The sequence below is a fragment of the Pagrus pagrus genome (genome assembly GCF_965226575.1).
Source record: "Pagrus pagrus genome assembly, chromosome: 12".
In the NCBI taxonomy this organism is placed as follows: Eukaryota; Metazoa; Chordata; class Actinopteri; order Spariformes; family Sparidae; genus Pagrus; species Pagrus pagrus.
The window spans coordinates 14639482-14652919 of record NC_140196.1 but is presented as its reverse complement, the minus strand read 5'-3'; the positions used below and the strand labels follow the sequence as shown (position 1 = coordinate 14652919).

At 43.5% G+C, this 13438-nt stretch overlaps 1 protein-coding gene across 5 annotated transcripts in view; it reads left to right on the top strand.

Annotated features, from left to right (window-relative positions):
- Positions 1–13180, top strand: part of myripa (myosin VIIA and Rab interacting protein a) — a 31169-nt gene extending 17989 nt beyond the window's left edge. Inside the window, exons 6-18 of one of the 5 annotated variants that reach the window (XM_084369139.1) lie at positions 828–908; positions 2008–2105; positions 2703–2783; positions 3042–3182; positions 3752–3887; positions 4253–4809; positions 5982–7919; positions 8381–8437; positions 8779–8961; positions 9452–9613; positions 9854–9922; positions 11546–11606; positions 12430–13180. In XM_084369139.1, the coding sequence (XP_084225265.1) occupies positions 828–908; positions 2008–2105; positions 2703–2783; positions 3042–3182; positions 3752–3887; positions 4253–4809; positions 5982–7919; positions 8381–8437; positions 8779–8961; positions 9452–9613; positions 9854–9922; positions 11546–11606; positions 12430–12446 (3581 nt within the window). In that variant the 3' untranslated portion in view covers positions 12447–13180. Of the gene's footprint in view, positions 1–827; positions 909–2007; positions 2106–2702; positions 2784–3041; positions 3183–3751; positions 3888–4252; positions 4810–5981; positions 7920–8380; positions 8438–8778; positions 9315–9451; positions 9614–9853; positions 9953–11545; positions 11607–12429 lie in introns of those variants that run through there. The other 4 variants (XM_084369138.1, XM_084369137.1, XM_084369140.1 and 1 more) reach the window with 4 other exon arrangements.
- Positions 13181–13438: the final 258 nt, after the last annotated feature.

Genomic DNA, 13438 nt, shown 5'->3' with positions numbered 1-13438 from the left:
ATGCCTCTACATATAAACATTATACAGTGAGTGACATATAGATACTCCGCTCGTCCGCTGACCTTCCCCAGAGTCTCGTAGTGCTTTGGGGTTCTTTTGACCTTCAGCTGCTCCAGTAAATGCAACTGTGTTTGTCTTTTTCATGTCCCTGTGCTGCGGCCAAATGTGTCCTGACTCATATGATGTTACAACACAGATGTCTGCGCACACACACACACACACATATACACTTACACTCGGGGTCACAGCAGCACAATCCATGCTCAAGCCCCTGAAACCCAAAGGAGATCCTCGTGTTATCTCACATCAGTGAACTCATGCCTATAGGGTTTTTAGCAATAAAAGGGAGTAAGTATAGATAAAAAAATAAATAAATAGCCTCACTTGCTTTTAGTCCTCTCTTTGCCCCTTAAAATGATTGGAAGTGACCCTGTGTACTGTACTGTACCTCTGAACCAGCGGCTGCTGCACACAGATCAGGTCGTGGTAATACCACACGCGAGGTCGCTCTAATGCACTTATATAACCACAAATGGCTGCATTGTTGCATGAATATTTACACAACGTCAAAAGAGCTCAGGGTTCAGAGTTGGAAGGATGACTGAGCTCCCCGCTGCTCCGTCATCGACTCCAAGTTCAAATCACGGATTTAAAAACTCAAACCTTCATCATCATGTTCGCCGCTTTCCTTCTTCACAGCACTTAAGCATATATTTTCCTATTAGTGTTTCTAAATAATTGTATTTTTTATTTTTTTTAAATGCATTTTTCTCCTAAAAGTGATCATGTCAACATCTGTGTGTGCGTGTGTGTGTGTGTGTTTGCAGAGGGCAGTGCCTACGAGGAGAGTATCTGCAATGAGGGCAGCGTCTGTGGGAGCGACTCAGCCTTCTACAGACAAACTGAAGGTGCAGACTTCTTTTATCAAGATTACACCCATCCCTGTTTGTACTTCACACTCATTTTTCTAAAGTGTTTTTTGTTAATTCACCTTTGGACACTTGCTCCATTCATGTTTTGGGCATGACATAAATTAAACCAACACAGAGTGTCATCTCCCATTCCATCCGGCTGCTGGACTCTCTTCCCCGCCATTTCACAATCCTCTGTCCCATCAAGAACTCCGATATGAGAAAACACACTGATATTTAACTGAGGATGTTTGTAATAATGATGCGTTTACAGTCTTTGTGCTAAGCTAAGCTAAGAATCTGCTGGCTCCATCTTCATATTGAATCAGGCAGATTTGAAAGTATCGTCTCCTGAAACTCTCCGCAAGACAAAAGAAAATGAGCGTATTTCCAAAAACGTTAAACTCGTCTGTTAGAAACTGGCCCTCGAGGCCCTGTCTATAAGGCAGGGCCTCGAGCTCAAGGTCAAAGAAAGGTAAAAAAAAAATGCAGTAAGGCCCCTTTCCTTGTCAGAACATGTGAAATCATTTAATCTCCACACAGTGAAGCGTCACCTTTAGGGCCCCGGGGCAGCAGCGAGTGCTTAATTCCATCTGCACAGGAAAGTTGCTGCAACTGACCTTCTGCGGGAGCATTATCCGGTTCAAGGTTACCCAGGGGTCGTAGTAATCCTCTCATGAATCCATAAACTCATATTTGTTCCCAGCTGCCATGAATCTAATGCTTTACTGCGGTGGAGAGTTAAACAGTCAGATGATGTCGATGCTCGTTGTGTTTTCTGCTCCCTCGGTCGCCGCCTCTGCCCTCACTTCTCCTTCACTGCACTAACAGGATAAGTGACTGCAAACATGAATGAAAAGCTGCAGCGGCCTGACGGTTACGTCTCTGTCGGTAGCGCCTCGGTAACACGAACGAGACACTGAGACAGATTAGTAACACACGGCTTGGAAACGATTTAAACGGAAGAGGATGCAATTACCCTCCTCTGTTAGACATAATTGGAAAGAGTGACTGTTGTTTCTTTGATTTCAGCTCTCTTTGAAGGATCATTCAGGTAAAAGCAAAACAAGTGATCGTTGTGTTTCTTTGTGTTCAGAGCACAGCATGGCAGAGACACTCACTGTGGCCTTGCGGGTGGCAGAGGAGGCCATAGACGAGGCCATCTCCAAGGCTGAGTTCGACACCGCCAGTCAGGTTATTTATGTTGTTCACATTTTGGCGATAGTCTGTCATCATGCATTTATTGTTGGATTGCTTATCTACCAGACACTCCAAAGACACGATTAAAGCGAGATCCTCAACTATGACAAAGAGACAAAAGCTATTCTAAACTCTGAGTGAAAGAGATGCTTAACAGCTAAGAAGACAGATACGACACCCTCGATGACTACACAGACACCCTGAACAACTGAAAGGAGATGCAAAACCATCGCAAAGAGACTCTTTGACAGTTATTACAAAGAGACGCTAAATGACTACAGAGAAAAAACACATGATCTGCTACTGGGTGTCCACACCTTCAGTAAATCCTCCAAATATTTCTGACAGCAGATCTATCTGTAGGTTAAATCAGAGTGTATATTTTTGGTTCTACTCCTGTATGTTAAAAAAAAATATCTACTTCTCACTAATCTGTTTAAGTATCCCAAAGCTTTTGAACTGAGTACAGCAAATATGTATATTTAGAGCGTACGTTGAGAGGAGTAATCAGCTTATAGCGTGTGTGTTTGTGTGTGCGTGGTGCTGAGTAGCTCTCTTATTTGTGTTTTTTTTTGCTTGTTTGTTTACCAGGAGAAGCAGAATGAGGCGCACTATCTGCGGGAGCACAGAGGAGAGCTCATCGAGGAACTCGCCAAAACGATTGTGCAAAAAGTACGAAAGAATAATAGATTTATCTGCCTGAGCTGCAAACACTCATTTGTGCAGTAACAGATGTTTTATAGTGTGTAATTAGGCTGATTTAGTGTGTGTGAAAAGCCTCCACAGCTGTTTCCAGACAGGGCGATGTATTCAAATTCAGACCTCCTGCACAAAAACATTAATTTGCTCTGAATCAGGAAAACAAGATTCTTGTGTTCTGTGTGGGATCAGATCCACTCACAGCACTCATCGTGTCCCTGTCCCTCTCAGATTATTACCAGGAGGAAGACTTTGGCTGAGATGAGGGCAGAATATGACCGGGGCTGGCCTCTTGAACACAACGCTGACCTTCATCATGATCATCCTCATCAGTCTGCCTCCAGCTCCCTTAAACACCAACCAGGCCTCTGGGTAAAAAGAGAGTCACATTCACTCACACGACCTGGGAACATTATCCTACTTCATGACCAAAACCCTGCATCTGATGAAGCTGATAAATAGCTCACCTGGTAAAGAGCGTGCCTCTTACAGGCCACTGAGACAGAGGCCAGGGGATTGAGTCCTCTGTGGGCGGTCAAGAAGTTCTTCAGACATCTGTGATTGAAGTTGAAAAGATGTTTACATCGTAAAAACTTTAATTTTGAACCCTGTAAGGATGCCACGTCTGCAAAGATGTTGAATAGACGTCTTTTGGATGTTATTTAAACATGAATGAATCAGTCAAATTCTGATATCGTCCTGTACAAGTGTATCAGTCACAGGGACCTTTTCTTCTGCAGAACAAGTACTTTTACTTTATGTACATTCCTCTGGTCCTTTCTATTAAAGGTGACGTACTGTATGCTGACCTCTGCTGGCTAAACTGCTCCATAGACTCAATCTAATTGCTGACATCCAGCATGATTGTAGGTCAAACTGGAGCAGGTGGCTGCGACGCAACAGAGAGGTAGTTATTGTGTTTGTGGTGTGTCTCTCCTCAGAGGTCGCACTCCGCCTTCTCGCTGTTGGACAATGACCCTCCAGGTCTGATACAGGACTCGCAACAGACGTTGAAGAAGGACGGAGGAGGGTCGGCCATGTCGACCTGGAAGAGCGTAGACCGGCTCGACAACGCTGGTGAGATCTCGTCCATCATTGCTTCGACTTCTTCATCATCGTTAGTTCAAGATATTGTTGTGGAATATTTTTTTCCCCTTTGCACTTTCCAGATGATTAATTTACCGTCAGCAGCAAATTCAATAGTTGACTAATTGTTTCAGCTCTAATAGCTTCAGTGTAGTGCTACTATATGTTTGATAGTTGAGGTCAAGTTTAAACACAAGCTTATATTCTATTAAAAATCACTGCCAGCTCATACCTGCCTCCTCTGTGTTTTTGTTTGTTGCTGCATGTGTAATTGTACTTTGCGTGGTATGCTTGTTTGGCATATGGTCTCTGCTTGCCTGCATGATATCTGTGTGTGTGTGTGTGTGTGTCCTCAGTGCTGAAGAGCCCAGATGGTAACTGGATTGCCCTGCAGAGCACCCAGCTGTCACGTCCCAGCCTGCTGACCAGGAGGAAGAGCCTGGTCTTCAGTGCCTTGGAGAGGGAGTCCGGCGCGGTGTCCGCCTACGAAGGCATGGGCTCCGACAACGAAACCAAACCCGAGCCTGTTGAGCCCGACAGCTCCTGGGGCGCCGCCCTCCAGGAGATCCACAGGAAGATGACGGACTCGTACTTCAACCTGCAGGACATCAAAAACAGGACCCCGTCCCCGCTGACGGGCCACCGAGGCAGCGGAGACGAGCTGTTTTCAGACTCTGAGGGGAACTGGAAGCTTCATAAACCTCTGCTGGCTCTTTTGAAGAGGAAGGTGCCTGCCGAGATCAGGCGACCTACATCGTCCTGCAGGACCAGCATCATCGATGTGAACTTTAACGAGGAGGGAGCGAGAGAGGGAGAGGATGGAGAGGTGACTGCAGAGCCGGAAGCGAGAAAAGTCAGGAGGTCGAGGAAGAAACGGAAGAGTAAAAAAGATTCAGCAGGTTCTTCTGTGCAGGTGAGAAATAACTGAATCTACAAGCTGCTGAGATGAAAAGAGGGTTGAACAATTTAGTCAAATACTTAAAAGCGCAATATGGCTGAGTGCAGGAGCTGCAATATTTTATCATTACTAGGCTTTGTGGTGCGACTACGGACGTTTTTTTTCCAATTATGCACAGAAAAAAGTTGTAATGTCGACATTTCAAGATTAAAGTCGACCTTCTGAGACGACATCAAACGGCGCATGTGACTGCCTCAACAAAAAACGCCTTGTGTAGATGAAGTGGTGAAACTGTACTTCAGAATAGGCTTAAGTAACAAAGAAATAATTTCTCTTTTAGCTCATGAACACAGTGTAGTTGTCAGTTTTAGGACTTTGAAGAGAATGTGCCGAAAACTGCATCTGTTCAGAAGGAAAAAACACACAGACCTCCTAGCCGTAGGGCAGCTCGCATAGCTGTCAGTCGCTCCACTAACTGGACTTGATGGACCAGAAGAGCTGACTTCATTCTCAACACTTTTTTCTTAAAATGCATAATGAAAAACAAAACTTCCTCCTCTCATTGTTTTTTCTCACCCCTGACCCTGATACTCTTCCGTATGCGACAGAGATGACACGGCCCACAAATGATATCCTCCAGATGTGAGGGAACAGGCTTGTTTGGTAAAGACCCGAGCAAATATCACATCCAGAGTTTTCTCTTTTTTTGTGGAAATTAATTACAATAATTACCATTCCCACTAAAACCATGATTTATATTGCAACTGCAATATCCGTCATAATAGTCTCAACATGAGTTTGAGTTGAGATGAAATGAGATCTCTCAATGATGCACAGCAGACGTAGCCAAGTAGGCTTTATATAGCCATGTGAAACTGCCGATTCTGCTTTAAATTATCCGTAAAAGTAAAGAACAAAAAAAAGTCTGGAGGAAGAACAGAGATTACAGCAAAAATATATGAAAATATGAAAAAAAATCCTTTAAAGCTGAATGAAATAATCAATCATGTTCGAAAATGTGCTGCTTTTCTGTGTTTTTATCATTTAAAATTGATTGATTTAAGTTGGTTGGGCTACATGAGACATTTGAAAGACATGTTTTTGTTTTGTTTGTTTTTTGTTTACATTCTTTTAGACGAATCAATACTGTGTGTGTTTTTAAACTCTTTCATTCCCTGTATTCACAGGATTACTGTACAAATGACGACCACTCCCAACATACTTCCGATGCTGTGACCCCTGACACTCTGACCTCTGGAGCCACGACCCCTGAACCTTTGGACCTTCAGAGTGACATCACAGCACACGGAGCCAATCAGACGGACGAGGAGCTGTCGTTGAAACACCCGGCAGGCCCAGGGTCTGACTTCTCCACCGGAGGAGAAGAAGAAGTCGTCGATGGAGAGAGAGATGATGAAAGTGATGGACAGATGGAGGAAGAGAGACGGGGAAGCGAGGACAGAGATGAGGAAGATGAGAGGCTGTGGAGGATGGATGTCGACTTGGATGAAGGAAGAACGGAGGATGAGGAGGAAGTCGATGATGAAGAGATGAAATCCAGATTATACAAGCTCGTCGCGCAGTCCAGACTCACGTACTTCACGTCTACTGACGACGACTTGGACAAAGTCAGCCGGAGTGAGGGAGACTTGGAGGGAGACAGGGATGAAGATGTGGAGGAGCAGAAGGAGGACGAGGCAGACGGTCTCACGTTTAAAATCTGTCAGCTGGAAAGAGAAGTGAGAGCGAACCAGTTCTCCTCCACCGAGGATGAGCTGGACAGAGTCGGCGTCGTGGAGGAGGAGGATGGGAGGAACGAGGAGCTGGCGGTGAAAGTGTGCAGATTGGCGAAAGAAATCAACGCCACTCAGTTCTCCTCCACGGAGGATGAGTTAGACAGAGCAGGGAGAGGTGAAGAAGAGGAGGAGGAGGCGATAGACGAAGCGGCGCTGTGGAAACTGCAGGCGGAAAAAGCCATTCAGGCCGCTCAACTGCGCGATCTGTCCAGTTTAGTCAGCGCGTCTCAGTTTTCCTCCACCGAGGACGAGCTGGACAGAGTTGGAGAGAACGAGGAAGTTAATGACGGAGGAGCCGATAGCCGTTTGTGGGACGAGGCAACGGGTCAGGGTCTGAATCAGGGGAGGAGAGAATCGTTGGGAGATTTGGATGTGAATATGTTTGATCTGAGGGATGAAACTGAGGAAAGAGAGAAGGAGAGCAGTGAGGGAAAACAAAGACTTGATAAGGTTTTTGATGGTCAGACAAAAGACGTACAACAAGATAAAACAGAGGTGGAGGAAGAGAAAGATTGCAAGGAGGAGAGAGAAACAGAGATTGAGGATGAGGAAGAACAAGATTTGAAAGAGTCAGAGGAAAGACAAGAGATTGAAGCAGAGAGAGCGGAGGAGCTGACAAAAGAGAATCAGCCAGAGGCGAAGTGGCCGGACAACGATGACGGAGAAGAGAGACGGGTCATAGACGCAGAGAGCGATGAGGAAGACGCTGAATTCGACAGAATAATCAGCAGCATGTTGCTGATGACCTTGGAGGACATGCAAGGAGAGACATTAGTAGGTGAAGCTGCAGAAAATGGGAGAACGCAAAGAGAAACAGAGGAAGAAGAGACAGAAGGGAGTGTAAGAGCAGGGAGAGAAAGTGGATTCGAGGACGATGTTCGCACAAATGCATCAGAGGAGGCAGGAAGTGCAGAAGAGCCTCAAAGTCGAGGCGACAACGTGACGCCAGAGTCGGCTGTAGAAGAAAGACCAGGAGGAAGCGTGGCCGAGGAAGTTGAAGGAGATATTTCAAGTGAAAAGGAGAGTGGAGATGAAAATGAGCAGCAGGAAAAAGACACAGACACGCAGGAGGAAAGCAAATTACCGAAAGAAACGCCTCTTATGACGGAGACACGTGAGGCCAAACAGACATGTGATGATGAAGAACAAGAGGACAGAGGAGGAAAAGTCCAGATGGAGACACGGGGAGACGGAGCAGAGGGAGGCTGTGAAAGAAAAGAAACCGATGAAAGACTCGAGGAAGCCAAAGAAGAAGATGCAGACGACATGGAGCAGAGCAGCACGTCGTCTCTTCAGGAGGGTTTACTGTCACCAGAGGAGATTCAGATCGTAAGCACTGAAGCCTAGAACAGATACAGACACGCAACATTTTTTGTTTGTACTTTGAGCCTCATTAATGCTTATTTTTCACTGGATTGGGTTCAAATGTGTCTTGAACATCCAAGAAACCCTTCGGATAATTTGCAACACTTATCAGTTTAAATAACATTTGCAGAATGTTTACAGTAATCAAATAAATAACAATAAATCATTTCATCTTCTGGAAATGTCTTAAAGAAGTGAATGTGTTGATATAACATTTTATATTTCTCACTTAAATGGCTCATTGTTCATACTCTTCATTGGCCGTATTATTTCATGTAGTGCTTTTAATTAATAAGTTTACCGTAACTCTGCTTATTAACTTCTCTTTGCAAAGTAACTAACTCCTGAACAGCTGACTCTCTGCTTGATGCTGACTCCCTCCTCCTGTCTGTCCTGTGTTTTCTTCTCGTCTCCGTGTGCTGTAGGGTAGTGACCTGGAGCTTTACAAAACATTAGAGTATATATCCACTCTGCTGGAGCAGGTGAGAGCTTGTAGCGTGGCGATGATTTCTGATTTATTTCCACCTCTTCACTCGCTTTCCCTTCTCTCCTTGCTCGTGTGGTTTTCGTGCGTGCATTTCATTTCATCATTTTCATATTTTATTTATAGTTTTTAATATCTATTTTGTTCAATACGTCTTTGCTTGGATTTGTGTGGCTCACCTTCCTATTTCATGTGACAAAATTTCATTAACCTGAGTTTGCCGAAGAGCATTAGTGCACACATAAAAATGGTCAGATTAGACTATTATTACACTGCACAATTCCTGTTTACATTACAATGATGTCAATCAGTCTGTGTGTGTGTGTGTGTGTGTTTCAGAGGTACTCGGCGGTGTCTCTACGCAGCATCACCACTGAGGTTCTGAAGGTGCTGAACGCCACCGAGCAGCTGCTGCAGGGAGTGGAGGGAGGAGACGAGCCCCGACTGTCCACCACCTCCACCCTGCCTCCCAACACAGACCCCAAGAAACTGGACCAACACTTCTCCAGACTGGAGGAGAACGTGAGCTGCATTACCGCATGTGGCGCTGTTTAATGAAGCTGCTTACTTGCAGACTAGATGTTAGATGGTGCTCGTCACTCATTTCAGCTGTGCAGTAATAATATACTGCAGCTCGGCTCATTTTAAACTTGTATTTGCATCACTGTCTCCAAGGAGCACAGAGACAGGACAGACACCATATGTAGAGTTAAAAAAAACTTAAATATGTTTCCAAATATAGACGGTTTTATAAACTCTTTCCCTTGTACTCTAATTCAGCTGTGTCCTCTGTAAAAGGTCGCCTAAAGGTTAGAGAAGAGTCGAGACGTGGTCGGCAGGTTTTTTACTCCGAGTTTAGAAGTGGCTCAGAGAAGGTAAAGGGTAAAACAAGAGGAAAGGTGCACTTAGAGATGACTTGCCTGTAACATTAAGGCAGGTTCAAGTTTAATAATTGCAATTAGTCCAAAATACCAGTGTTGATGTTAATCCTGTGTTGAACCGGATGCTGCAGGTGTACGTAGCAGCTGGCACGGTGTACAGTCTGGAGTCGGAGCTGAGTGACCTGGAGGAATGTGCCAGGGGCATCTGCAGCGGCACGTCTGATATGGAGCTGTCCTTCCTGGAGGAGCAGGTCGCATCAGCAGCTGCTAAAGTTCAACAGTCTGAGCTACAGGTGAGTCGAAGCCAACTATGAACCCATTTTAAAGCTGGAAATAGCATATTAGTGATTAATTAAGTGTCTGGTTTGCGAGCTGTGTGATGAGTTCATAAAGAGGCCTGGTGTTTAAAAACACGCCACAGATGGCCTTACCGAGGCACTGAAATCAAAGGTCAAAGATTAAAAAGGCAGTTATAGAACCAGTGTGACATTAAACAACATGTACTGCATCACTTCCTTGTGATTCTGCTTTAGATTTGTGACATCTCAGCCAGAATTGCTGCTTTGAAGAGTGCAGGCCTCGATGTGGACACACAGTCACGTGTCAGTAAGACCAGGACGATTCCAGTTATGGTGCCGTATTGCTTCACATTAATACACATATTGGCCGCGTTTCCCAGATTCGTTAAGAAGTTCTTAAGTGCTAAGATCTTCTTAGGAGCGCTCTTAAGAACGCTGTGAAAGAAGGATGTGTTTCCCAGAGTCGCTCTTAGCTTAAGAAGATCTTTCACTAAGAAGGAAATGTAAGATCGAGCTGACCCACTCTTAACAGCCTTCTTAGCGACCAAATGCTCAGTGATCAAGCCGCGTCAGGGAAATTTATATCATCCACTTTGCGAAATAATAAAACAATGCTCAATGTTGAAATGCGCTCATAGCTGCGGACCACTGGCGCAAGAAAAAAAAATAGAAAATGGTAGATGAAAAAAAAACCTTTTTATTGAATTACACGTTTAAGTTTTCCACAACATCTGCATATATGAGTTTATAGTACTACACATAAAAAAAACAACAACCCTGTGGCATTTCACAGATATCAAGGGAACAGATGTATTAAACTCAGCTGAACCTCATCCAGAGAGGCTTCACCTGCTACTCTATATAAATGCGTTGCCAAAGTCCGCGCGTGTGAGAAACCACGGCTGCAATACAGCACATTCTCCCTGTGAACCAACAGCGTCGCCGTGCGCGAAGCTAGACGGTTTACATAAATGCATACGTGCGTCAGCACTTCTCCCCACTGGACGTGCTGTCAGACCGGGCTGTCCAGGCAAAGTACCGGCTGCCCCGTGCGGAGATCCAACGGCTGATCACTCTGTGCTGCACCTCCGGGCTGAAAATTGCAGCGGGTTGCTCTCTGGATGTGTGGAGACACCAGAGTGATCAGCCGTTGGATCTCTTTGCCTGGACAGCCCGGTCTGACAGCACACACACACATAAAGAGGTGGGTGATCGATCTGCCTGGCATCGATTGATTCAGCACAGCAGCAGCGCCGTGGACAGCTCCCACTAAGAGCTTCTTGAGAAGCTTCTTTGGCTTGATCTTCAGGTTCTCCTAAGAAGGCAGTTAAGAACGCGTCTGGGAAACACCCGTATCTTAGCGCTCCTTCTTAGCCGAACCCTTCTTAAGTCCTTAAGAACGATCGAATCTGGGAAACGCGGCCATTATCAGTACAACGACCAGAACATAAAGTCAAACATACGGAAGCCCAGAGGGGCAAGCGAAGAGTTGTTTTCTCTCCTGTGTTTATGACTTCACAACTGATGGGGAACATTTTTTTTTGCAAGGATCTGTGAAAATCTTGTATTTAGAGTGCACAGAGAAATTAAAAGTCCCCTGGAAGAACACATGAATGATTTTAGTCGTATTAAGAGTGTAAGAAGTGCAGTGGTGGTGCACTTCAGACTCGTGTAGTCAAAATGAGTCTTGACATTTTTTTTTCACGTGTTTTGGCAGATGAAAAAAAACAACAAAAAAACAGGAAGATGATCTTGGCAAATTTTTTTTCCAACAGTTTAAGTCATAAACACGAGAGAAAACAATTAAATCAGACAGAATGGGGAAAAAAAACAACAAAAAAAAAACAATTCTCCACTTGCCCCTCAGAGCTTCCGTACAAACATGTTGTAAAAGAATGAAAAACAAGCCTTTTGTTTCACATGCAGCCGGTCACCCTGGACTCATCAAGACAACTGAGGAGGCGATTACCTGCACCACCAGTGAAAGGTACGAAACAAAAGCTTGAAATTATGCAATTCCTGCACACATGATATCAAAATGTAGCTTTAGAAAGTTACTGCAAAATGTTTCTACAAGAATTTAAGTTGTTTTTTATTTTCGGAGTTGGTCCTGTAGCTGTTTTACCAGCAGACACGTTATGTTTTAATTTCTCTAAGTGTGACCGGCTCTTCCCTCTCCTCTGTGCAATGCATTGTGGGATAAGTGTCCGTCAACAGCATACTCAAAAGTCACCTCACCTTCTTAAACATCAAATTCAAGGACCCAACAAGACATAGTTTGAGACAACACCAACAATTTTTATAATGAGAACTGGCAGACTTTACAGACGCTCACAGAAAACAAACAGAGAGGCTTGAATGTGTGGACACTTCTTAATTGTGCCGTGTTTCAGTGAAAACAGCAGGAGACACATACAGAATGCAGATCGCAGCCTAATTGTCAAGTAAAAAAATATTAGAAGAACTTTAATTTCTGTTCCTGCACAAAATATATTAATTCAAGCACTTTCAACGACCCAAGTCCATTTATAACTATTTTCTAAAACGTTCAAGGCATTGATATTTTTCTCAAATTCACAAACTTTCAAGGACTTATGGGAACCCCTACACGCTGTTTTGATAATCTATGGGCATCCAAACCAGATTATATTAAGTATTTGTCTATTAAATGTAAATTACTGCCACAAAATGTTACAAAACTGCACATTTATGAAATATCCACCCGTTGAATAAGAGCTGCTGTCTGACTCACTTTGTAATTGAATTATAAATATTTGTTTTATCTCCCTTTTTGTTTGATTTTTTCTCAGACGATAAGGAAGCCTGATTCATCTGCAGTACCTCCATCACAGCAGTGCCTTGACCCTCTGCAGCCAACAGGCCAGTCTTAAATGATCCGTTCGGACACCTTTTTGCCTTAATTTAGTTTTAAACTAAACATGCCTCAAAGAATTTGGGACACTAGTACTGTATGTTTATGTGGTGTAGTTGTGCTGTATGTTACTGACTGTTGATTCTTGTGTCATCTTATCAAAATGTAGATAAAACTACTTTATTATTAGATGGATGACTGAAATGTATGAACATTCTTTGTTGAAGAGGACCAGGTACATTCTCAGCTCAGTAAGCATAAGAACACAAAAATTAACTAACATTTGAGTTTTAAGACTTTTTTTCTCTCCAAAAAAATGATAAAACTGGTGAAATTATTACATCACACAGCATGTGCACAAATCCTAATGTTTTAATTAAAATAATATTTAGACTTCTAAACATTAGTTGACAATCTAACTTGCTGGTGAATAAAGTTCTGAAGACACTAAAACTGTCAGCAGTACAACTACTGAATATTACACTGTTTTTACCACTAACTCATAAATATACAGATTACACATACATGGGAACAATTACAGCATGCTAGAAAAATGTTGACTGTACAATGTCTGAAATAAATATAGATGTATTTTTCCATGGTTGTGGATGTTTGTAATGTTGTAGTATACATATTTTGTTTTCTGCCTTTCATGTTAAATTCAGAAAATAAAGTTAAAAATTCAAACAGTTGCAGACATTTGCTTCAAACTGTTAAAATATGTTGCTCTGAGATAAAAAAACAGTGGAAACACTGTGCGCTCTGTTTGATGAAGGTGGGTGTAATGGTGAGGAATTTAGTCTGTATTTTTGAGATGAGGAAATGACACCCGAATATGACATTCCTCTTTGTGAGGGAGGTGTGGGAACGACACATAACTGCTCTGGAAAATAACAGCCGTCTTTGAGAGAAAAGGTCTCAAAACAAACATTCAGCAGCGTCACCTC